Source organism: Malania oleifera, chromosome 4, assembly GCF_029873635.1.
Source record: "Malania oleifera isolate guangnan ecotype guangnan chromosome 4, ASM2987363v1, whole genome shotgun sequence".
In the NCBI taxonomy this organism is placed as follows: Eukaryota; Viridiplantae; Streptophyta; class Magnoliopsida; order Santalales; family Ximeniaceae; genus Malania; species Malania oleifera.
The window spans coordinates 27,179,827-27,204,305 of NC_080420.1; the positions used below are offsets into that span (position 1 = coordinate 27,179,827).

Here is a 24,479-nt window from a genome sequence, read left to right on the forward strand (position 1 = left end):
ATGTCGGAACGTGAGAGTGCCGAGAGTTGCGGCAGAGAAACGCCGGAGAAGAAGAGACAAACAAGTACAAGCTGCCGGAGATGGAGAAACTACTTGCAGGAAACGAACAGCAAACAACAGAGAACCTAAAGTCGAGCGGAGGAGAGCCAAATGACTGGGGTTGCAAGACAACCGAAAAAACAGAGAGAGAAGAGAGCAATGCCGAAACAGAGAAGAGAAATCGGATGGGTGTGCAGCGGCAAGGAAGGAGAAAAGAAAAATAGGTTAAGATGCATGCTCTAATACCATGTTAAAATTGGAGAAGAATGATTTTCTTTATTGATAATTTTAATACAAGAATTACAAGGATATATATACATAATAAAATTGGAAAAAATGAAAAATAAATATTGTACTAAAATGGAAAGTATATATATCTCTAATAGCAATAATGGCAATTAAAACCTCGTGTTTCTTCATTGACTGTCACCCTAGATACTTTCTATATAGCTAAATATCTTTTTTTTTTTCTTTTCTAAAAATGAAATCCTTGATCCAAAGGCATTGTGCAAACATGCCACCTCACTGTCTAATTTTCTGTGACATATGCAAAAATACTTGAAAAATGATGGAAGGATGTTTTCCATGTTTCCATCTACACAAGTTGGAAATTTGAAAAACATTGTATTTTTGTAGTTCTTTCAAAAAATAATTAAAAATAAAAAATAATTTTTCACAACTTAACGAGCCCTAACTCACATTTGTAGTAGTTCCTCAAATTCAGCCTTCACAACTCTGAGAAAAATCAGAAGAAATGGACAGACCAGCTTCTTCACATCACATTTAGCACAAGAAAACCATATACCTTATAGACAGCTGAATCTGTTGATAAGAACACACATTAAATCCATTCACATGGAAGTATAATTACAAGCACTGGTTGCCACCATTGAATGAATTAAAGTTGGCCACCCCAAAAATATGTTCTAATTTTGGCCAAGGACAATTAGCAAACAAAGTCCTCACCCAAAAAAGAAAAAAAAACAGTTCATCACCCGTGATGATGCCCGAATACCCAAGCGATGTTTAGAACTTGCTTCCACCAAAAGCAATGAAGCTCTCCTGCGATCCAAACTCCTACAGAGGCATTTAAGAAATCTGTTAAAGTTATGGAAATTCAAATGCCATAAGACAATCAACTCACTGCAGAGGGAAAATATGCCAGATTGGACAAGACAACATACTAGCTGGCTCAGTCGGAATTCTGGAGGTGTATCAAGTTCTATGTTTGCTGGATCCAAGATCAAATGTTGGCACTCCTCTAGATCCTTCTTCAGATCCTCTGGCCCTAGTTGTGCATAATCAGAAAGACAGGGCTTGCCCTGTTGTTTCCTATCTGTGCCACTTCCATCCCTGTTTGGAGACTGGCTCTGAAGAAGCTCATCACACAGCGATAACCCCTCCACAAGTTGCTGGGAATCTAATAGATACTGCGACTCATTGTCCCACCATTTTGGGTCTCCCCCAGCACAATTTTCATTATTAACCAATTCACCCGCATGATTTTCTGCCTCTGGGTGGTCATTATAATCGGGTCCTTCACATTCAGGCTGCACCTTATCTTCAGTAATGTTCACCTTAGAGACAAATATAAGGGGGAAAAGAAGCATCAGTAATCTATTCATGCAAAAACACTTGCATGAAAGTGTAAACAGAGCCTATCCTACACAACAACCTTACTATTGTAATGCAGTAATCAATCACAGCACATAACTATTTTCTTAAACAAAGACCCACCCACAGCAGAAGACCAACAAAACAATTGTAATGTACAAACTAAACAGCGGCCTCTATTTTTAGCTGAAAAACCCTGCATGAGAAAAATGGTATTGCAGAGGATAATCCACCCAAATTCAAATTCCTTAATTGGAAAAATGAAAATTAAAAACAAGCTTGAACATTTCCAGGCACAAATTTAAGAAGAGGAAGGGAGCAGAAAGGGGAGTTCTACCTGAAGAGAAGGATCCATGAAGCTAGTGTTAAACTCTTGTGGCGGGTCAAAATCACCACATCTCCTTTCAGTTCGAGGAGGATCGGGAGTTACAGACTTGGGAGTTAATGGATCTACTTTCGTAGTTGTGGCTTCTACAATTTCCAGGAATTCTGATTCAATTTGGTCATTCTGCTTTACTTGTTGCTGCTGATAAAATATTTTTGAAATAACATATTCCCTATCCTTCTCATCCTCTTCCGTGCCCAGGTGATATTGATGCATCACCCAATTGGTTTTCTCTGGCTTTCCACCCCTGACCATACTCATGTAAAGAACCATAATCTTCTTGCACCCTTTCTGAACCCCATCCAAGATCACTGGCTTAGTCTTGCCCGTCTTGTGCCAACGAACATCTCCAAAATCATCATCCTGTATCTTTCGACGTTTCCGAGTTCCAGTAGTATAAGCCTTGACTGCTCTATGAAAGAAGTGGGATGCACTTCCATCTTGCTTAACACCTAAAAGGCAATATTTTAAGAAATTAATTAACAGAATCTAGTCAAATACATAGCAATATTGTCATCTTGGCACTAACCGGGCAGCTTCTGAGGATGGGTATAACAGATCCCATCATTTTTATCGACAGTTGGAATGAATTCATTAATAAAGGGGTGGGGCTTCAAATCCCCTACACCAACTTTTGCCATTAAATGCAATATAATCTGTTGCTCAGTTGGATCAAATTTCACACCTCCGGGTAATCCTGGCCAGTCTTGATTGACCTGAAAATGGATTCAAATGCGCAGATATTAACCAGCACTCCAGGTCTTTTTCGATTTGGAAGATCAAAATCCATAGCAGGAAAACTTTAACAACTTTCAAAACTCTATGCTGATTTCTTTATGTTTTTTGAAGTCAACTTGCCAGAGGGAAAAAAAAAAAAGTAAATTTTATATTCTGATAACAGTGAAGATATCCCAGCAACAAAATTTGGAAATTTTCAGAGAATTATGAAAATACATAGAAAATTCTATAAAAAACTATTAGAAGATGCAAAGAAATTTATGCTCATCAAATTGTGAATGGAGTTTGTTAAGAACAATCTAATAGACCGTATGAACTTTTAAAACACGTTACAAAATCAAAGAATGAGGTAGTTCTTATGGCATTTCAGAAACAAGAAGATGATAAAGATATTGCTTCAGAGGAGCTGATTGAAGTTATACAGAGACATATTTATAGAGTTGTTTATGACAAATTTGACCTATACTCTATAAGCTAGTCATCTAGTTAATGTATCAATGTTTTGTGTGACTTGTATAGAGTGGATTAGATTATTTTTTTGGATTATCCTGGGTATGCCCAGAGTATTTGTATATATACACATTTTGATCAATACATATTTACCCTTACTGATAAATAAAAAAAATGAGGTAGGTCTGGTAGTCCAAGGGGTTGCACTTGTAAGCTAGATTAAACAAAATCACTTTGGATTTTTTCTTTTTTTTTTTTCTTTTGGGTAGCGCACTTTGGATTGGATAGGCTGACAGCAAACCAAGACCAACCAGGAGTGTGCATCAGGCATAGATATGAGACAAGCCATACCTCAACCAAAGAAAGACATGCAGAACTTCTCATTCAACACCAGTCAAGCCTAACCTCGGCGCGCAATTTTTCATCTCAATTTGGCTTGGCTTGCTTGACTCATTATTTGAAATGCAAGCATAAACCTAACCAACCTGACCTCAGATACTTCTGTCTTTTGGCAAACCAGAACTGGGCCATTGTCAAGAAAACCCCAAATGATACAGACCCAGTCAGGATAGTTAGTTAAGCCACCATTAAGAACCAAACCAAGTTTCATGGTCACACATTCATTTTTTTCTAGAAAACAACTAAAACAAGCACACAAGGAGATTCGGATTGGAGTATTCATGGAATAAAGCAAAATTCCAGTTTGAGTGGTTTCCGGTAGTAATTTATGATCCAGAATTCCCTGATGCAGAGTTGAACTGGAAAAAATAGGGAAATAATGGTATCCAAACATAGATATGGAACAGACTAGCAGCTCTCTTTTTGTTTTGGAAAGTACCCGTTTAAATCTTTTATTTTATTTTTTTGGTGATTTTTGTGGTTGATACATATAACGTGCACATAGGAACTAAAAAACAAGGATTGGACTACCTGCTAAGCCTTTGAGCTTCTATTTTGTGTACACATCACAGAAAACTAAAAATTAAATGATAAATTTAATTATTTCCAGTCCTATTAAAGTTTAAAACATTGATATTTAGGATACATGCACATAGGAAATTTTTTATTTTTTTATTTTTAAAAAAAGGTTCTCTCCCATTAATAGAAATCTCCAAAAAAAAAAAAAAAAAACGAGTATGAGTGATGCATTTCATGGCCATATTGGAGAGTGTTGTACAACTTGATATCCATTGTTGGATCTGACTCCTAACAAGTTAAGATTTCATGATGATTGATTATATAGTACAGTAAAGTGCTTTGTTAATGGGAGTCCTGCATTCAAGTCTCGTGATTGTTAAGCCCAACAATTTATGTTAAACTATCCAATTTAAAGAATATAATAATAAATATACCATATGTCCTAAATCACATAGAATGGAAATATATACATATATATATATATATATTGAAGCTTCATATACATTGTTGGCCCACAACATTATAGCTTAAGCTTTTACGCATGGTAGTAATGTAACATGATAACAGAGCTGGTCACCAGGAGATCCTAGGTTTTAGTCTTGTTGCCAGTTTATTGTCTGATGTTTAAAAATTATTATTCCCTATGGGTGTTATTTATCTTTCTTTTATCTCTCCACGTGTTGTCAGGCTGCACGTGCAGGGAAATGTGAAAGCTTAATATACATTGTTGGCTCATAACTTAATAGTTAAGCTTTTAGGTAAAGTGGTAATCTAACATATTCATATAGCCAACGCCACCTACTAAGACTTAAAGACCTGGTGGTGGTTGTTGTTTTTGTTGTTACTGTTTATTATATGCTCAGTGGCAATTATCTAACACAAGTCATCAGCGCAATGCTTTGATATTGCAATATGAGCATATGTCTGCAATATGGTAGAAAAAAGAACACCAATTTTTCTAACATCCACATTGTAAGTAAATACAGGAACTAGTGGAAATGTGAGAATAAAATTTCAAAATATAATTTTACAATAACTTAGCAATAATTTATGAGTGTAACAATGACCACCTTCCTAATTTAAGCGGTAACCCAAACAGAGATCCAGTATACATTATTGGCCCATTTCCTAATCGCTTAAGCTTTTGGGAGCTAAAAGGAAGTTAAAATATGTATGAGAAGACCTCACTCCAAAGTCCAATCGGTCATTTTTTTTTCCTCATCCATTTTTTAGTCCACTGATACACAAAACAACTGTATCAAGGGAGGGGGGATAGGAGGTGATTGTTAGCATCACCATTGGACCATTTCCTAACATGAACTTTTAAGTCCAAATGGAAGCAAAACAAATTTCAGATAAGCATAGATATGTGTTGTGCCACTCTAAATATCAAAGGAAACTTAAAGAGTTTTAGAATGAAATGTCATGATTGAACAGATGAAATATCATTGCTTTAGTTAAACATAGTACTTTCCCCCTCCAAGGAAAATCTAAGAAACAAGTTTCCTGCTCATGTAAGTTCTTCAGGAAAATATGGCCCACGTGTATAAACACAATAAATTAGAAACAAAAAAGTTATAGCACATAGAGTTAAAGCAAGTTTGTGGAGAAGTGCCTCATTCTTGTTGTGTGATCATCGTGAAAATTACACTACATGAATCAGAATGTTGGGCAATTATGAAACAACATATCCAAAAAGTCAAAGTGAGAATGCTAAGACGTGTGAGTGGCATAACTCTCAAGGTAAATTAAATAATGAACACATCTATGGTAAGCTAAACGCAACAGTTGTAAAACATGAGATAAGGACACGACAATTAAGATGGTTTGGCCACTCATAACAAAGGCAGAATGAAGAGGGTGAGTTAGTTATTGTTAGTGGCAGAAGGAGAGGATGGGATAGACCAATATTACTGAGAACGCGTAACTGGTTCATGGAACAGGAATGGATTCTTTAAAATGTGGAACATTAGGGGAATACTTATATGGATATAAAATGAAAAATGCATACTGCACCCACTTGTATATTTTGAAGAAGATATTGAGGTGCTTCTAAAAGATATTTTCTTTTGTTAGAATAAATTAATAATTTAAAATGATTGCAAGTAGAATTATAGTGCAATAATTCTCCACTTTAACAAATAATAAATATGTTATATGAAAAACATTGAAATTCATACTTTGGAACGTTAGATTAAGCATTTTGGAACAAAAAATATACGAACTTTCAGAGTGCTTGTGCAAATTCATGGTTTGGAGTTTGGTAAGAGTGTTAATGTTTTCAGTTATGGGGTAGATCTAGAATAACTTGGACTAAGACAATGACCTAGGATTTGAAAACACTCAAATTGTTTAGAGGATTATAGATCTTGCAGAATAGTAAACAAGGACTCATGTATCGAACCCCATTTAGTAGGACTTAGGCTTGGTTGCTGTTGTTGTCGTTAAACACAACATAAAAATGACGTTAAAACAACTGACAGTAGTAGTAAAATATGAAAAGCACACAAACTCACCTAAGTGGAGAAATATGAAATTCTCAAGAACATTGCAAAAGTTGCAGCTTTAGGAAGAGCTAAATGGTGGAAAAGTTTCATGTACTTAACCCCGGTAGTTGAAACTAAGAGTGTTTAGTTATGTTGTTGAGGTGCTTTTAAGTCTAAATTTTTAATGCACTCCAAGTGAAAGGTGAAAATGTATTAATGTAGCTAAATGCTTAGAGCTTACCCAAGTAATTAGGATCAAGCTTGCTATGTTGAGTGGTTGAGTAGTTTTGAAGTTTTTGCTCATCACAACAAGATAAGAATTCCAAAACCTATAAAAATCAATGACAGTTCTCCATTCAGATTCCTTTATCAATTTCCTATTAGGATATTACCTAAATTCAAAATCATAACCAGATTGTCTCTAACCTTCATTGTGTTTCCAAAAAAAATCCATAAAAATATTAGAGAGTTATCCTCTGCTCCATCCCTGTTGTTTCACCTCTATTCCTAAATATTGTCTTTCTATAATTGTTACACTTCTCTTTGTATAATTGTATGTAATAATTACTAGCAAAATTAGTGGTGGTTAACAAAATCATGCTTCTAAAGCAAGTATTGACTCATAACTACCACGCTAGGTTTCAAATTTTCAAAAAAAAATATCATTCCCCTTTTCCTTTTTCTATGTCTTCCTGGGCAGTGTGACTTTCATCGAGCTTATAGCTACAATTGTTGGAATAGTTGCCCATAGTGATTTCTCACACAAATAAAACAACTGAAAAAAAAAGGGAGAAAAAAAAACTATCTTAAAGGAAAACATTCTTAACAAATAGCAGTTCCAACCCCCAAAAATTTACAATAATCATTTTTACTAGTTAAATGAAATTTGCAAACACAGTAATAAAATAAATATAAGTTTCTGTTAGGCAAAATGAAGGGTCTATTTAGTTGTGGAAAAATATTTTAATTTTCCATTTTACTTTTCCAAAGAATTAAAAAAGGTAAAAAATAAAGGACTTGTTTAGTTGCGGATAACAATTTTCATTTCATCACTATATTTCCAAATAATTACAAAAAAAGACACCCTATTTTTCAATTTTCAAAAATTATTAAGAAATCAGAAATCTAGAAAACAATAAATAGATTTTTTTCCAACTTACCTCCACAAATTTAGAAAATTGGAAAACAAGATGGCATTTTTGTAATTAACTCAAAAATTGGAAATGGAAAATAAACTATTTTCCACCAGTGAATATGCCAAAGCTTTTTGCTGTTTTCCAAATTTTTTTTATACAAATGTTTAGTAAATGAAAAATAATATGGCTTTTCTGTAATTCTTTGGAAAACTAAAAATAGAGAATGAGAATTGTTTTCCACAACTAAAAAGGTCCTAAGTTTTAAATTTCACACAACAATCTATATTCACCAAATGAAAGATTCACTCTAATTAGGATTCAATAAATTGATAAAACAACAAAAGACATAATTTTTTATGGAATTATACATCATCATTGTCAATGATATGCTGGCAATTTGGGCAAACTCTCGTTGGGTTGCTTGTCCATCTGATTTTCTCAGCAGATGCACTCTTGATTTTTGTTGCAATTCTGTTACCATCAACCAACCATGATGGCCTGCATGGTTTCAAAAAGAACATTATAGAAAAAACCCTCAGAAGATAAAGTAAATACATTTTGCTCTCTAAAAATAATGAAGATGATGATGGAGTCTGTAATTTAAGTACCAAATAAAGCACGCACATACAAGATAAGACAACATGGAAAAACAATCACCAACATTTATAATTTTGTGTAGAAATTACAAAGTTGCAACATGATGAAAGACTAGTCATTGCATAAATAATCAAACGCTGAAATGAGGAGACTGAAAAATGTATCAAGCTAAGCACTCCACTATCATAAGGGGAAAAACATACATGCCTATGTCATCTAAGACATTCCCCTAATATGACGCGAAAAAAAAAAAATCATGGTGAGCACACCATATTACAATCTCCTAGAATGTGATTAAAAAGAATTAAGACTTTCCTCTAATGAGGGGGGGCCTTGGATCAACAGTAAGGTTGCTCCTTTGTGACAATTGGTCGTGATTTCGAGTCCAAAGAAACAATTTCTTTGCATAAAAACAAGAGTAAGGTTGTGTACACTGAGACAACCCTCCCCCATACCCTCGCAAAGTGGGGATCCTTGTGGCCCGATGTCCTTGGTTGAAAACTTCACACCTAGTGAAGGGTTGTGCGAAACTAGTTAAAGCATTCTTGCTTTAACTAATCAACCAAATACATACCACAGTTAATCACAAGAACACATTCACAAGCATTGATTACAAAGTAAGCGAAAGCAATAAGCAATCAAGTAAGCAAATGAGAATCACGTGGTAAATATTAAAGTAACTCAATTCATTAACAACACCTCTATAGGCAAAGTGTGTTTAGTCAGGGAGGCAAGTAAGCTAAACGTGTTTACAAAACGCTAGTGAGTTTTGCAATGAATGACGAAAACTCACCCTCCCATAAAGATATTTCTACACTATTCTACCTCTGACACTAGGAAACATCAATGATCAAACTGACTGAGTCATACTACCATTTTACACAAAGGCATAAACGTCAATGCAACCACTTAAAATACACAAGTGGCAAAAAAAAGGTGGTTGAGTTTTGGAGTAGGTCTAGGGTTCAATTTTGTTACTCTTGTATGGGATGTAAAACTAGCTTCCCACTTCCAAAAAAAACAAAAATAGTAATAGCGCCCATAGTAGTGATGCTCTTGTATGTAAACCTAGCTCCCCACCTCCCTACGTCAAGAAAAAGTTGATAGTAGCATGCAAATATACTTGTAGGGAAGAAAGTCTTGGAGTAATAGGAACCTACTTATAGGAAAGAAAATTTCTCCAAGTTCTAGTGACCACAGGTCCACAAAATATTTAATCTAGGGCAACAAATGATGAGAAATTATCTGTACCTAGCTTAGGAAGCCAGCACTCAAGACACTCAGAAATAGCATTATGGAACCATAGAAACGAAAAACATGTTAACATGTCATCACATGCCTGCACACAAAAAAATATGAAATTGGCAAACCAAACTACTGGATACAATTTAACCTTGGTGATCAGCCGCCAAATATACATATATATAGACTGTTCATTTTTACAGACCATCATAAGTTCACTGGCTTGAAAGCAGTACAATCCACCAGCACCCATGACATAAAACCCATGCTGACCATTATGGCACTGATTCTTACTAGGCAAAACCCAGTTTTGGCCATGATCAAATAATGCACTTGCTCAACCCATTATTCAGCTTCCTAAAGCGCGAAAATTAACTCCTTGAATTGCATGAGTCTCAATAAAACTGAAATCAAAACCCAGTGCAGGTCACCAAAAAAAAAAATCATAAAAAACCACCGGCTGTTGCCATGACCATAGCATTCACTTCCAAGTTTTCAAAACCAGAAAATCAGTAAATCAAAACACCGCGCTCAAAATCAAATGGATCAGCCATCGTATTACAACATTTTTAATAAAAGCTTGAATACCTCGAGTATTGCAAAATAAACGAATTTTGAAAGCAACTGTTCACTTGGAAAAAAAAAAAACCCATCAGCAAAGATACATCCTTTTAATCCTTTTTCGCGACATCTAGAGGCAACCCAACTGAACTAAACATTAAGTTTGGCTGCAATAAATACAGACCATAAGTGATTCTTGCCTAGATGGAAACTAAATCCGTATACAGAGGAATTCAAGCACACTTCAGAGAGAGAGAGAAAGAGAGAGAGAGTGCTCACCCGGCCATGGGAGAGCGCGGGTCAGGCTATGAAGACCTCTGATTTCTTCTCTTCCGGCGGCTCTCCTACTCTAATGGGAATTTTCAACTGTTGTAAGAATGTGATTTTGTACCTCTTGTTTTCCTCATTTATATATATATATATATATATATATATATATATAGATATATATTGATTTTGAAATTTGAAACCGCGTTACGGTACTGTAGGAAGAGGAGACTGGCGAGAGGGAAAAAATTAAAAATTATTATAAAACTAATAAATAAATGAGTGGCGCTGTTCTTGCGCTCTCGACAGCGGCATCAACTGTGTAGTGCTTTTAGTTAAAAAAATCAACAATAGGTTGTGGGCCAAAAGAGCATTAATAGTTGTGTAATGATTTAACACTGTAACTCGCCGAAACTTCATCATTATGAAAAGATTGAAATGATGAAAGAGTGTGAAATGATACTTTTCAGAAGGGTGAAAATGTAAAATTAAGAAACATTTGCTGCGTTTTATGTATTCAAGCGTACAATGACTTTTTCCCATTTTTATTTTATTTTAATTATAATTATTTGACAACAGTTCAAATACAACTTTTATTTCCAAATTTGATATGTCTAAAAACACGTTATGTAGTAAAGCATTTTTAAATAAAAATTAAAAATTCTCGAGGGTCCAGCATTTTTTAATATGGGCGAGCTCCACCACCGGCTGACACATGGTGGTTAAAAAACGTTATTCCAAATTGCATTTTTTGCTCGTTGAAATCTCGTCTTCCTCCTTCCGCTTTGTCTATGATTTTGTTGGAATTTGTGTATTCTCAAGGAGAGTGAATTGGGTATTAAAATTTTCTCCTAAATTGAACTCAATTCGCAATCAGTATTTCACAACTTAATGTCTGTCTAAGCATTCCTAATTAATCAAGTATGCAGATATTTAAGCCAAATAAGACATTCTCAGTAAATTAAATACTTACATATAATCACCACTTCATATCCCACTTAATCTTCAAAGCGTGTATGTGAAAATGATTAAGCAATGAAAGTAAACATACACGTAAGACGCATATCTCATTTAAATAAAGGGCATGTATGCAAAAGTAATGATAGTGATAAATGAACAAGCATACATATGCGAAAATTAAAGTACGTAAATTTAACGAGAGAGAGAGAGAGAGAGAGAGAAACACACAATATTTGTTATCGAGATTCGGCCAAATCAGCCTACATCCCCGTATTGAGTATACCCCCTAAGTATTCCACTAACCCTATTCACTTAAATGGGTGGAGTAGAAGCCGTTACAACTTCTCCTTACGGGGCGAGGTAAACCCCAGTTCAATTACCAGTTTGAGCCCAACCGGTCTCCCTTATAGGGCAAAGACACCCCAGTTCAATTTATCAGGCTGAACTGAACCGGTCTCACTTACATTGCTAAGACTCTCTAGTTCAATTTATGGGCTGAACCCAATCAATCTTACTTACGGAGCTGAGACTCCCCAATTCAATTAACGGGATGAACCCAACCGATACATTACAACCATTTTTGTACATAAAAAATGCTTCTAAAAATATAAACAGAAATGTACACATTAAAGTTCAATGCACTCTCTAATATGATAAGAAATAATGTTCAGTAGAGTGAGGGTGTTTTCAGAATAATATATACAATCTTTGAATTATAATGTATATAATAAATGCTTCAAAGATTTAAACCCTAATAAGATTTTCTCAAAAATAATTTTTTGCACACAAAAATTCATATGATCTTTGATTTCAAAAATGAAATATGCAATAAGTGTGTCCAAATATCTGAATGTGATAAGTATTGTAAAGTGACTCATTTTGAGTTGTGCTTCCAAGTGCAAAAGTGTCAAGTTGTATCAAGGATGAGTCCAGGATCGTATTCCACAGGGACCACTGAGTATCAAAGTATTTATGAAAGGTTAGTGAAATCCTGTTGCTGTAAAATGTCGCTTGAAAATATTTTTCATCTTTTATGATTTTGAAAACAGTAAACAAAGTGGGAGAAGCTTGAGTAAACTATCAAAATGAGACTGAAATTTTATCAATTTTCAAAAAATGTAAATCTAAAAACACAACCAAAACTAAACAGATTAACTCAAACAATTTTACCAAACACTCGGGTTACGAGTTCAACGTCTGTTTGTTTCCACCATTTACTAATTCCCTAGATCTTACTCATCTTCTTGTTAATCCAATCAAAGCATTAATAAGATGAAATTTTATTACTAAAACTCGAGTAAATTTGTCACATCCGAACGGAAGAAAATAAAAACTCTCATTAAGCATCAATTGAATGTCATGTAAAAATTAGTTGATGAAAATCCTAAATTAAATCAAGATTTTGATGTGCCTAACGTCAACAACAAAACAATAAATAAGAGCCAACATTTTATTAACAATGCCTTCAATTTTCGGTTTTAACCAAATAAAAGTTTATCAATAATATCATTGGAGAATTAACAAACCATGGAAAGCAAACGATATTGAACCACAACCCGAGTTACCGAACTTAGCCACTCATGCTTGTAATCCACAATTTTTGAGACAAATTAATTCCACGGTGGCTCATTGCATCAATAAAATGAAAGACAACAAATTAAAACAAACCTAACACTTGAACGATAACGAAACATAAGAAAAATACGAACTTTAATCAAACCAATCCTAACTAACCCGAGCTTCGTTAAAAAAGATTAGATTTTTGAAAAAAACTTCAAAACAAGAACATTTTTTTTCCTTTTTTTTTTTATTTTAGAACCAAACTGAACTTCATTTAATTAAATACATAAGTTCAATAAAATTAAATACTAAAAAGAAACTACACTTAATGAGCATCTAAATAAATAATAAATAAATAAATAACAGAATAAGAGAACCAAGTCTTTAATAAAATCCAATGGTATAAAAAGAAATAACATTTAACATAAAATAAAAAGAGAGAAGAAGAAAGAGATAAGAGGAGAGAGAGAGAGAAAGAGAGAGAGAAGCTGCAGGAGGCTGGCCGTGGGCTGTGGACTGCTACAGAGGCTCGGGGATGCTGTGTGGAGCTGCTCGGGTGGCTGGTTTTCTGCCGCAGAGGCTGTGCAGAGGTGGCCCGAGGTGCCTGCTGTCTTGAAGATGGCTGCCTCGGCTGGACTTGAAGTGGCCACAAGGGGCTGCTGCAGAGAGTTGCAGAGGGGAATCTGAGGGAGGCTATGTGGTGGCTCTGTGGTGGAATTGTAAAGGGGAGCAGAGGGGAAGAGAATAGGGGAGAAGGGTGCGCGGAGGCACCCCTCCTGGAGGAAAAGAGAAGAGGGAAATAAATAAGAGGGGGAAGGGGAAACCCTATGCGAGACCTGTTTGGTAGGAACCGACCTAGCCTGGATGGCCAGGTCACATCAACCTAATTTATATATTGTTGGCCTAATAAGGCTTACAATTTTTATTTTGATGATAACAAATCATGATATGTTTAATGTGGTTCAAGTGAAAGTTTTTCAGGAAAAAGGCAAAGCTTAAAGGAAGGATGACAAAGCTCATAGTGACCTAGAGAAATTATAATATTTAAATTATAAAAGAAGGGGGAAAGGGAAAAAGAAAACAGGGCCTCCTCGACGAATTCATGGGGTTCGTCGATGAGAGAGCATGAGGGGCTCGTCGACGAGAAAGTACCGAGAGGATGTTTTGGGCATTTCTGAATTTCGTCGACAAGGGAAGAGTTCGTCGATGAATTTTCTTCTTGACCTCGTCGACGAGGTGACGTGGCTCATCAATGAAGGCCAGTGTATAAGTAGTTCTAAACGCGATTTTTTAGCTAATTTTGACCGCAGGAATTCTCTCTCTCTCTCTCTCTCTCTCTCCTTTCGGTTCTCCCTCCTTCTCTATAAGATTTCGGGCCAATCTTTTGTCGATTTGACTATCTGAAGCCACCCTGACACTCCTAGGAAGTTCTCTCCAAATCTATTGGAGTGGATCGTTGGTGAGATTAGTTCGGAATCCATCCCAGATCTAGGGTAAGGCTTTCTACTCAGTATTTGACTTTCCGACAATTGTAAAAAGCGTAGTACGCATAGAAATACTGAAGTTTAGTTCTGAGAAATATAATTTTTAGGGTGTTGAATGGGAAACCCTGCGAGTGTAGGACTGTTTATCTTAGAGACTTTTCAGGAATTAGGTAAGGGGATAAACTAAGCTAATTGTTTATGAAAATTATAAGTATGATTTTGTAGCATTTGATTTCAGAAAAATATATGTATAAATATAAATATATATATACATATTATGTTGGGAAATACTGCTGTAAATGACGATATGTTCTGAATATACGTAACGCCCATTTTGTGTGGAATGAGTAGAATTTGTTATAAATTACTGTTTTTTCTAAGAACATGATAATGAGATAGAGTTTTAAATATGAAAAATTGGCGTATGGGCCGAGAGTTTTATATGATTCGTTAGCATACGGGCTAAACTATGGATATGTTTTGCCGGCGTACGGGTCATGCTATTGATATGTTTCGCCAGAGTATAGGCCAAGCTGTGGATATGTTTTGCCGGTGTACGGGCCGAGCTATGGTAAAATATGAAATGTCGGCGTACGGGCCGATGATTTTCCTGATGTATCTACATATACAAAATGATGTGATGATATTAACTTGGAAAATATTAGTATGAAATATCCATGTATCATAGTTTGATTATATGCTATATGTTATCAGAACCTGGTTGGCTTGGTTTAGGCTAGCACTTGCACGGTATCGATGCTATGTGTTCATGATCATCATGATATTGTGTTAACGCTGTCGTACGGGGTGGCGAGAGGACAAATAGTCGATGTGGGTTAAAAGAAGTGTGGACACCTCTTGTGTACAGAGCAAGTCTGGCAAACCCATCGGACTTACAGACCGTACTTTTGACTTGGCAGTGGTCGGTCAACCATTGTCAGGTCCCGCCTTCGGGCCATACAACCCAATCATGTGGGGGTAATACATGATGACAGTCAGCTAACCTACCAAGGTTGTTTTTGTATTATTATTATATGATATGGATTATGTTATGAAAATCCAGTATGTTCTGCCATGTTATGATTATGCATGCTTTTCCCAGAAATGATACAAACATATTTACTAGATATGTTTATATATGCTTTTATGTATAACACGGATAAACTCATGTTGCCACACACTAGTATTAGTTTATTTCCCTTGCTGAGAGGTGTCTCACCCCAAATTATATGATCATTTCAGGAGCCCCTGATAGGAGAGCGGATAAAGCTCCGCTGAGATAGATACAACTGATCTGCCCTTTTTAGAGGGTATGTATTTCGATAGGGTCAAGTGGATTTTGTGGAAAGTGACCCCTAGGTCTCTTTTGGGTTGTACATGAATATGATTACAATGGATGTGGTAACTCTGGTAGTGTGATGGATAGTATTGTGTATATGGTATCCTGAGATGTTTATGATTTTATGTTTCCTGCTGCTTAGGCTTCCGTACTGTACTTCTGATGTAATCCTAGTACCCACGGGTTCAGGTTGATTATGATCTGTTGGTTTTGTGATATTGGTTTTTTTATACTATGATATAAAAAAAAATGTGGTAAATAAGCAAGTCGTTACAGTTTGATATCAGAGCCTAGGTTGCTAGGTTCTGTAGATTTTAGAGTGCGGCGGAAACGATACCAGAGTATAGGAAAATGATTTAAGGTTTTGTTCTACCGTCTAGAGCCAGGACTTCCATGGTAGTTTTTGCGTTTTTCCTGGGGTGACGATTTCAGGAAAACCATAGTAAACTATTATCGGATTATGTTCCTAGAATTTTGGACTGGGGTTAGAGATAAGTTAAGAATGTTGAGATAAGAGGCTAGGTTGGGTAAGTAAATTATAAGGATAGGATTTTTGAGTTACATTTGTTGTTTTTCAGGATGGATCTAGGAGGACGTAGTGCCTATGCGAGTGCCAGCTGTCGCGGCGTCCCGGGCGCGCGTGTGCCCCGGGCAGAGGAATTAAAATCAATTTTAATATTTTCATGGGAAAACATGGAATGTCGGAGTCGCCACTAACCTTTAGTGCGGTTAGAACACATGATTACTACCCCGTTAGGGGTAGAATCGGTCTACATTACCAGAGTTGGGGTCGGGAGTTCGGTTACGCGAGGGGAAGGTACGAGCACCCCCTACGCGCCCGTTCTTACGAACGGTACCTAATTAATTTTAAATTATCCCTAAGTTAATCTAATAAGTCTTTAAACTACTCCTTTTATGAATTAATGAACACACATGAAAAATGAATAAATAAATAAATATATACAAATATATATTCCCTCAGAGCTTAAGGTACGTGAAGCCCGAAGGCTCATACCCCCGCAATAAAATCATAGGGATATACACACATGAAAAAAAAAATTATAAAAATAAATACCCTAATAAGCAACACAAAATATAAATATACCAAAGAAATAAAAATACTAAACATATTTAATATTAGTAATAATAAAACAGAAATAATAGTAACAACACTGAAAACAATATAATAACGACCTTGTACTAATAATATTATATTAATAATACAATGCAATACTATATAATATCATAATAACATCATACTAATATATGTCGTAAAACTTCATAACAATATAATAATAATAATAGATAATACATAATAAAATATCACAACAATAAACTACATAATAAACTACTATAAGAATGAACTAATATAATAATGTATAATACTAAACATACCATAATAAAAATACCGTAATGTACTAAAATACTAAAAATAATATAATATATAGTACTGAGTATAAACATAATAATACTGAAATACCATAATATCATATATATACATATACACTACCATAATGAGAAACTACCATAAACAATAATAATAATTACATAATAACAATCTACCATAGTAATTAATAAAATACCATAATAGTAAACTACCTTCCTACATAATAATGATACCCTAATAATAAACTAAAAATGATAGTAAATACAAACATAATACACTAAAATAAAGATAATAATACAATAATAAACTAAAATGCTAAACTAACATAATAACACAATACGTAACTCTACACTACCATAATATATAATAATAAAAAGAATCATAACAATAAACTACCATAATATACAATAATAAAAAGAATCATAACAATAAACTACACATGATAATGGATGTAAACGTAATAATAACATAAACATAATAGTAAATGTAAGCATAATAATAAATATAAACACAATTAATACTATAATAATAAAGAAAAACACAATAGTAAGTATGAACGTAATGATAAATATAAACATAATACCAACACATAATAACAAATATAAGCATCACACAATAAACTAAACATAATAAAAAGAAAAAAAAAAAAAAAGGATAACCACAATAATAATCAAGATGACAACAATAATATATATATAATGAAAACTAAGATACTAAACCACCATAATACATAAACTAAACATGATAATACTATATATAATATAAACGTAATAATAATAAATACAAAAAAAAAAAATGTATATATATGTATATATATGTATTGCAAAGAGCAAGTGGGTGTGCTATGTGTGTGATGTGTGTGCTGTTTGTGTGTTGTGTGCAGTGTGTGTGCTCTGTGTGTGTGTGTGCAGTGTGTGTGCTGTGTGTGTGTGCAGTGTGTGTCTGCAGAGTGTGTGCTGTGCAGTGTGTGTGCAGAGTGTGTGCGTGCAGTGTGTGTGCTGTGTGTATGTGTGCAGTGTGTGCGTGCAGTGTGTGTGTGTGCAGAGTGTGTGCGTGCAGTGTGTGTGCTGTGTGTGTGTGTGCTGTGCAGTGTGTGTGCAGTGTGTGTGTGTGCAGTGTGTGTGCTGTGCAGTGTGTGTGCAGAGTGTGTGCGTGCAGTGTGTGTGCTGTGTGTATGTGTGCAGTGTGTGCGTGCAGTGTGTGTGTGCAGAGTGTGTGCGTGCAGTGTGTGTGCTGTGTGTGTGTGTGCTGTGCAGTGTGTGTGCAGAGTGTGTGCGTGCAGTGTGTGTGCTGTGTGTATGTGTGCAGTGTGTGTGCGTGCAGTGTGTGTGCTGTGTGCAGGTCTCTGCTGCTGCCCACCGGAGATGGCTGCTGGAGTTGAAGCCTTCCTGGTGTGCTGCAGCTGCTGCCTTGTGGCCAGAGCCAGCAGGCTGGTGAAGCTGGGAGAGACGATGGTGGACGGCGGTGCAGGGGATGATTATGGATAGGAGATGGTGGACCGTGAGCCAGAGAAGGAGTAGGGGAGTTCGCTGCAGGGAGAGTTGCAGGGCTGTTGTCGTGTTGCCGGATCTTGCTGGGAGCAGCGAAGAGCTGCTATGGTGGCTGGGAGTCGTGTGTGCTATGATAGATGGAAGAGAGGTGAGAGGCGGCTAGGGTTCACGGGAAAGAAGAAGCCACAAGAAACAATCCAGAATTTTTTTTATTGGCTGTGCGCTATGCCCTTTGGCCTCTCCGGCCCCTTTTTTTTTTTGTGTTTCTGCCGCCTCCACTCTGTGCAGCGCCGGATCCCCCTTCTTATAAAATTTTTTTGAAAAAAAACCCTAGCAATATTTCCTTTTTCAATTTTTGGTATTTTCTCTTTTTTGGAAATAAGATATACTACCACTATGGTTATAAGGAAACAATAATAATAATAATAAGGTAATAATAATAATGAATAAAAATAATAATAATAAAAAATTAAATAATAGTAATAAAAAACCTTAATGATAATAAAAATTAAAAATAATAATAATAAATAATAATAATAATAATAGAAGTAAAAATAAGTAATAATAATAATACTAATGAAAAATAATAATAATAATAATAATAATAATAATAATAATAATAATAAGAATAAGAATAATAATATAAAGAAAATAATAATAACAATAATAATAATAATAAGATTAGCGAAAAATAATAATAGTAATAATAACAAATAAAATAATAGTAATAATAGTAATAAAAAACACTGATAATAATGATAATAAAAATAATAATGAAAATAATAAATAATAATAATAATAGAAGTAAAAATAAGTAATAATAATAATACTAATGAAAAAAATAATAATAATAATAATAATAATAATAAGAATAATAATATAAAGAAAATAATAATAAAAAAAATAATAATAATAATAATAATATTGGGCCTGGGTAAAAATGGGGTGTCTACACCAGTGATGGAGCGGGGCCCTCGGCTGTAGGTGGGACTGATTCTGACGCAGTACTACGTAGCGTGGCTCAGTAGGTTATGGCTAAGATCGCTAGGAATTTTAGACAGCAGGGTGGTCCATCTGCAGGCCATGGGTGTACCATAGAGAAGTTTACGAAGATGAATCCTCAAACATTTTCAGGGAGAGTCAATCCTGTAGCCACTGAGAACTAGATATAGGAGATTGAGAAAGTCTTGGTCGTTTTACAGTGTACTGAAGAATAGAGGGTCCTCTTCGCCACCTATAAATTGATGGGGGAGGCCGAGAGGTGGTAGACTGTTGTGAGACTTCTAGAGCAATAGTAGACGACGCCGATAGCCATGACTTAGGACCAATTTAAAGAATTGTTCTTCGATAGATATTTTCCAGCTACTGTTAAGGAGGTTAAAGTGGAAGATTTCCTAAGTCTGAAGCAGGGATAGTTATCAGTTCAACAGTATACGACACGATTTATAGAGCTCTCTCGCTTCGCTCCATATAATGTCCCTAATGAGGTAAAGAAGGCAAGACAATTTGAAAGAGATTTGAGGCGAAGTATATTCAAGCAGGTGGTAGTGCTAAGGATCTAGGATTTTGTTGAGTTAGTTGACAGAGCAGCTTTGGCAGAGGTTGGTGAGCGTATGGATGCAGAGGACTGGGGACAGAGGAAGAGATCTGCATCTTCGGGCTACCAGCAGGGTCCTAGATAGAATCAGTGGAGGAGATAAAATCATGGTAGAGGACAGAGGCAGGAGATTGGGGGTCGCGAAATCAGGCAGTGTAAGGTTCTCATGTCTGTCAGACTTGTGGGAGGAGACACTGGGGAGAGTGTCGAGTAGGTGGAGTTGTCTACTATAGTTGCGGTAGAGAGGGACACATGGTGCGAGATTGCCCTACACCACCAGATGTAGCTCTTGCTCCTAGACCATACTAGGGAGGTTATCAGGTGCCACGAGGAGGCCAACAGAGGAATATGACTTCATCCAGAGTGTTCACTCTGACGCTGGGTGATGTTGAGACGACTGGTGACATAGTGACAGGTATGGTTAGTATGCTTTCTTTTAAAGTTATTGCATTTTTTGATTCAGGAGCCACGCATTCATTTGTAGCTATGGGGTGTGTTAGATTGTGCGAGGCAGAAACATTGTTATTGAATACTGAATTGTTAGTGTCTACACCAACTGGGTCAGTAGTGAGGTGTAGTAAGGTACTCCGGGATTGCCCAGTTAATATTCAAGGGGAAATTATGTCTGCCGATTTGATAGTGCTAGATATGCATGGGTTTGATGTAATCTTCGGCATGGATTGGCTGACAGCTAATTTTTTCAGTATAGATTCTCATTCACGAGAAGTGATATTTAGAACTCCAAGAAGAACATAATTCAGGTTTGTAGGGTCACGAGTGCAATCCCCGCCTCGGCTAGTTTCAGCTATTCAGGCGAGGAGACTACAACTGAGTGGTTGTCAGGGTTTTGTGGCTGTTGTGAAAGAGATGTCAGATAATGAATTGAAACTTGCTAGCATGCCTGTAGTAAAAGATTTTATAGATGTTTTTCTAGATGAGTTACCAAACTTGCCACCTGATTGTGAGGTAGATTTTCCTATTGATCTACTTCCGGGTACAGTACCAATTTCTAAAGTACCTTATTGTATGGCACCAGCAGAGTTGGCAGAATTGAAGAATCAGCTGCAAGATTTGCTTGATAAGGGAGTTATACGACCTAGTGTATCTCCGTGGGGAGCTTTAGTTCTATTTGTGAAGAAAAAGGACGGGACTATGAGGATGTGTATAGATTATAGGGAGATTAATAAAGTGACAATCAAGAACAAGTATCCTCTACCCTGTATAAATGATTTATTTGACCAGCTCCAGGGTATACGGGTGTGCTCTAAGATCGACCTCAAATCAGGCTACCATTAGGTGAAAGTGAAAGGGGAAGACGTCTCGAAGACGGCCTTCGGGACTAGGTACGGGCATTACGAGTTCCTTGTTATGCCATTTGGTCTGACGAATGCTCCTTATATATTTATGGATTTGATGAATAGGATTTTTCATCCATATTTAGATCAGTTTGTTGTTGTTTTTATTTATGATGTACTGCTCTATTCGAGGAGCTATGAGGAGCATGAGATGCATTTGAGGCAGGTTCTGCAAACGCTTCAGGAAAAGAAGTTGTACGCTAAGTTCAGTAAGTGTGAATTATGGCTTGAGAAAGTCGTGTTTTTGGGGCATATTATCTCAGGTGATGGTATTTTTGTGGATCCTAGTAAGATTGAGGCGGTAGTGAATTGGGCTAGACCAAGGAACGTCCAGGAGATTGGGAGTTTATTGGGGTTAGCTAGGTATAACCGTCGTTTCGTTGAGGGATTCTCAGCATTGTCAAAGCCTCTAACATAACTGACTAGGAAGAATGTCAGATTTGAGTGGGATGACAGCTGTGAGTGGAGTTTTCAAGTGTTAAAGTAGAGACTTGTCACAGCGCCAGTGTTGATCATCCCGTCAGGGGGCGAGGGCTATGTTATCTATAGTGATGCGTCCTTGAAGGGACTTGGTTGTGTATTGATGTAGCATGGTAGGGTAGTGGCATATGCTTCCAAGCAGTTGAAAGAATATGAAAAGAACTACCCTACCCATGATCTTGAATTGGCTGAAGTAGTACATGCATTGAAGATTTGGAGATATTACCTGTATGGCGAGTGGTGTGAGATCATTTCCGACCACAAGAGTTTAAAGTACTTTTTCACTCAGAAGGAACTGAACATAAGATAGAGAAGGTGGTTGGAGTTAATTAAGGATTTTGATTGTACCATCTTTTATCACCCACAGAAAGCAAACGTGGTAGCTGATGCGTTGAGCAAGAAGTCTAGTGAATCAGTGTTGGAGGCTATGGAGATCCGGTATCCGATCATGATAGATCTTGAGAGACTCGGCATCGAATTAGTTGAGAGTGATTCTCAGGTATGTATTGCCAATTTGGTAGTGCAACCTATTCTGCAGGAAAGGATTAAAGCTGCCCAAAAAGAAGACCTAGAATTAGCAGAGGTGATGGACAGAGTGCAGAATGGTTAGGGAGAGGAATTCAGTATTGCAGATGATGGAACTTTACGGTCCCGTTCTAGATTATGTGTTCCTGCCGATGTGGATATGACCATTCTTGAGGAGGCTCATAGATCTTTATACACAGTTTATCCTGGTAGTACGAAAATGTATAGGAATCTGCGAGAGTCGTATTGGTGGAGTGGTATGAAGAAAAAGATTACCGAGTATGTAGCCCAGTGTTTAACGTGCCAACAGGTAAAAGCTGGGCACCAAAGGCCGGCAAGGCAGTTGCAACCGTTATTTATTCCAGAGTGGAAGTGAGATCGTATATCTACGAATTTTGTGTCAGGACTGCCGACAGTGTTGCACGACCAGAATGCCATTTGGGTGATTGTTGACCGATTGACTAAGACTACCCATTTCTTACCTATCAAAATCAGCTACTCCCTCAACCGGTTGGCGGAGATTTATATCCAAGAGATAGTTTGTTCACATGGGGTGCCAGTATATATTGTGTCAGATCGAGACCCACGCTTTACATCACGTTTTTGGAGGAGCTTGCAGGAAGCTCTAGGGTCTCAGTTGTCTTTTAGCACAACATTCCATCCTCAGTTAGACGGGCATACTGAGAGGACGATACAAATATTAGAGGATATGCTCCAAGCATGCGTATTAGATTTTGGGGATAGTTGGATTCAATTTATGTCACTAGTGGAATTTTCATATAATAACAGTTATCATACCAACATTGGCATGGCACCGTTTAAAGCATTGTATGGCAAGAGATGTCATTCTCCTTTATTTTGGGATGAAGTGGGTGAGCTGCGAGTTGTGGGACTAGAGCTTGTTCAATAAGTGCATGATAAAGTTTGGCTTATCAGAGATAGAATCAATGCAGCCTAGAGCCGACAGAAGAGTTACGCTGATACCCACCGTAGGAAATTGGAGTTTGACATCGGTGATTATATATTTTGAAGATAGCTCCGTTGAAAGGGGTTATGAGGTTTGGAAAGAAGGGTAAGGTTAGCCATAGGTTTATTGGCCCATTTGAGATTGTAGAGAAAGTGGAGCCGGTTGCCTACATGTTAGCTTTATCCTCTGTTTTATCCAAGATACACGACATATTTCACATTTCTATGTTGAGAAAATACGTCCCAAACCCTTCTCATATTATCAGTTATGGTGAATTAGAGTTTAGTGATTTGCTGGTTTATGAGGAGGTGCCTGTACAGATTTTGGATAGGAAAGTGCAGGAGTTATGTAACAAGAAGATTTCCTTGGTAAAAGTTTTGTGGAGGAATCATACAGTGGAAAGGGCTTCTTGGGAGTCCAAGGAGCAGATGAAGTAGAAGTATTTGCAAATATTTCAAGAAGCTTAAGTAGTTAGGTAATATTTATTTTGTAGGTACATGTAATAGTTAGTAGGTAGCATTTTTGTTTTGGGGGAATTTTCTTTTGTGTATGTAATTTCCCAGAACTCAGGATATAACCACAGTATTCCTCCGCCATAAGTGAGGGTAAGTAATAAAATAAGTAGACCATTTTGTTTTTAAGGGATGATGAATCACATGAATAACAAATTTCGAGGACAAAATTTTATAAGGAGGGTAGAATGTAGTGACCTAGAGAAATTATAATATTTAAATTATAAAAGAAGGGGGAAAGGGAAAAAGAAAATAGGGCCTCCTTGACGAAATCAGGGGGTTCGTCGATAAGAGAGCATGAGGGGCTAGTCGACGAGGGAGCGTTTCGTCGACGAGAAAGTACCGAGAGGATGTTTTGGGCATTTCTGAATTTCATCGACGAGGGAAGAG

General features: G+C 36.4%; 1 protein-coding gene across 2 annotated transcripts; it reads right to left on the bottom strand.

Moving 5' to 3' along the window:
- Window positions 1-821: 821 nt before the first annotated feature.
- LOC131154012 (SUPPRESSOR OF GAMMA RESPONSE 1) lies at window positions 822-10,589 on the bottom strand. Of its 2 annotated transcripts, XM_058106463.1 has the most exons (6): window positions 10,446-10,589; window positions 8,135-8,264; window positions 2,568-2,754; window positions 1,991-2,490; window positions 1,224-1,616; window positions 822-1,116 (listed from the first exon to the last, which is right to left on the bottom strand). In XM_058106463.1, exons 1-6 carry the CDS (start codon window positions 10,451-10,453, stop codon window positions 1,066-1,068), a joined length of 1,269 nt encoding a protein of 422 aa, XP_057962446.1. In that variant the 5' UTR covers window positions 10,454-10,589; the 3' UTR covers window positions 822-1,065. The 2 variants fall into 2 exon arrangements, with proteins under 2 accessions (XP_057962446.1, XP_057962444.1); XM_058106461.1 differs by having other exon boundaries at window positions 822-1,616; window positions 10,446-10,579.
- Between the last annotated feature and the right edge of the window lie 13,890 nt (window positions 10,590-24,479).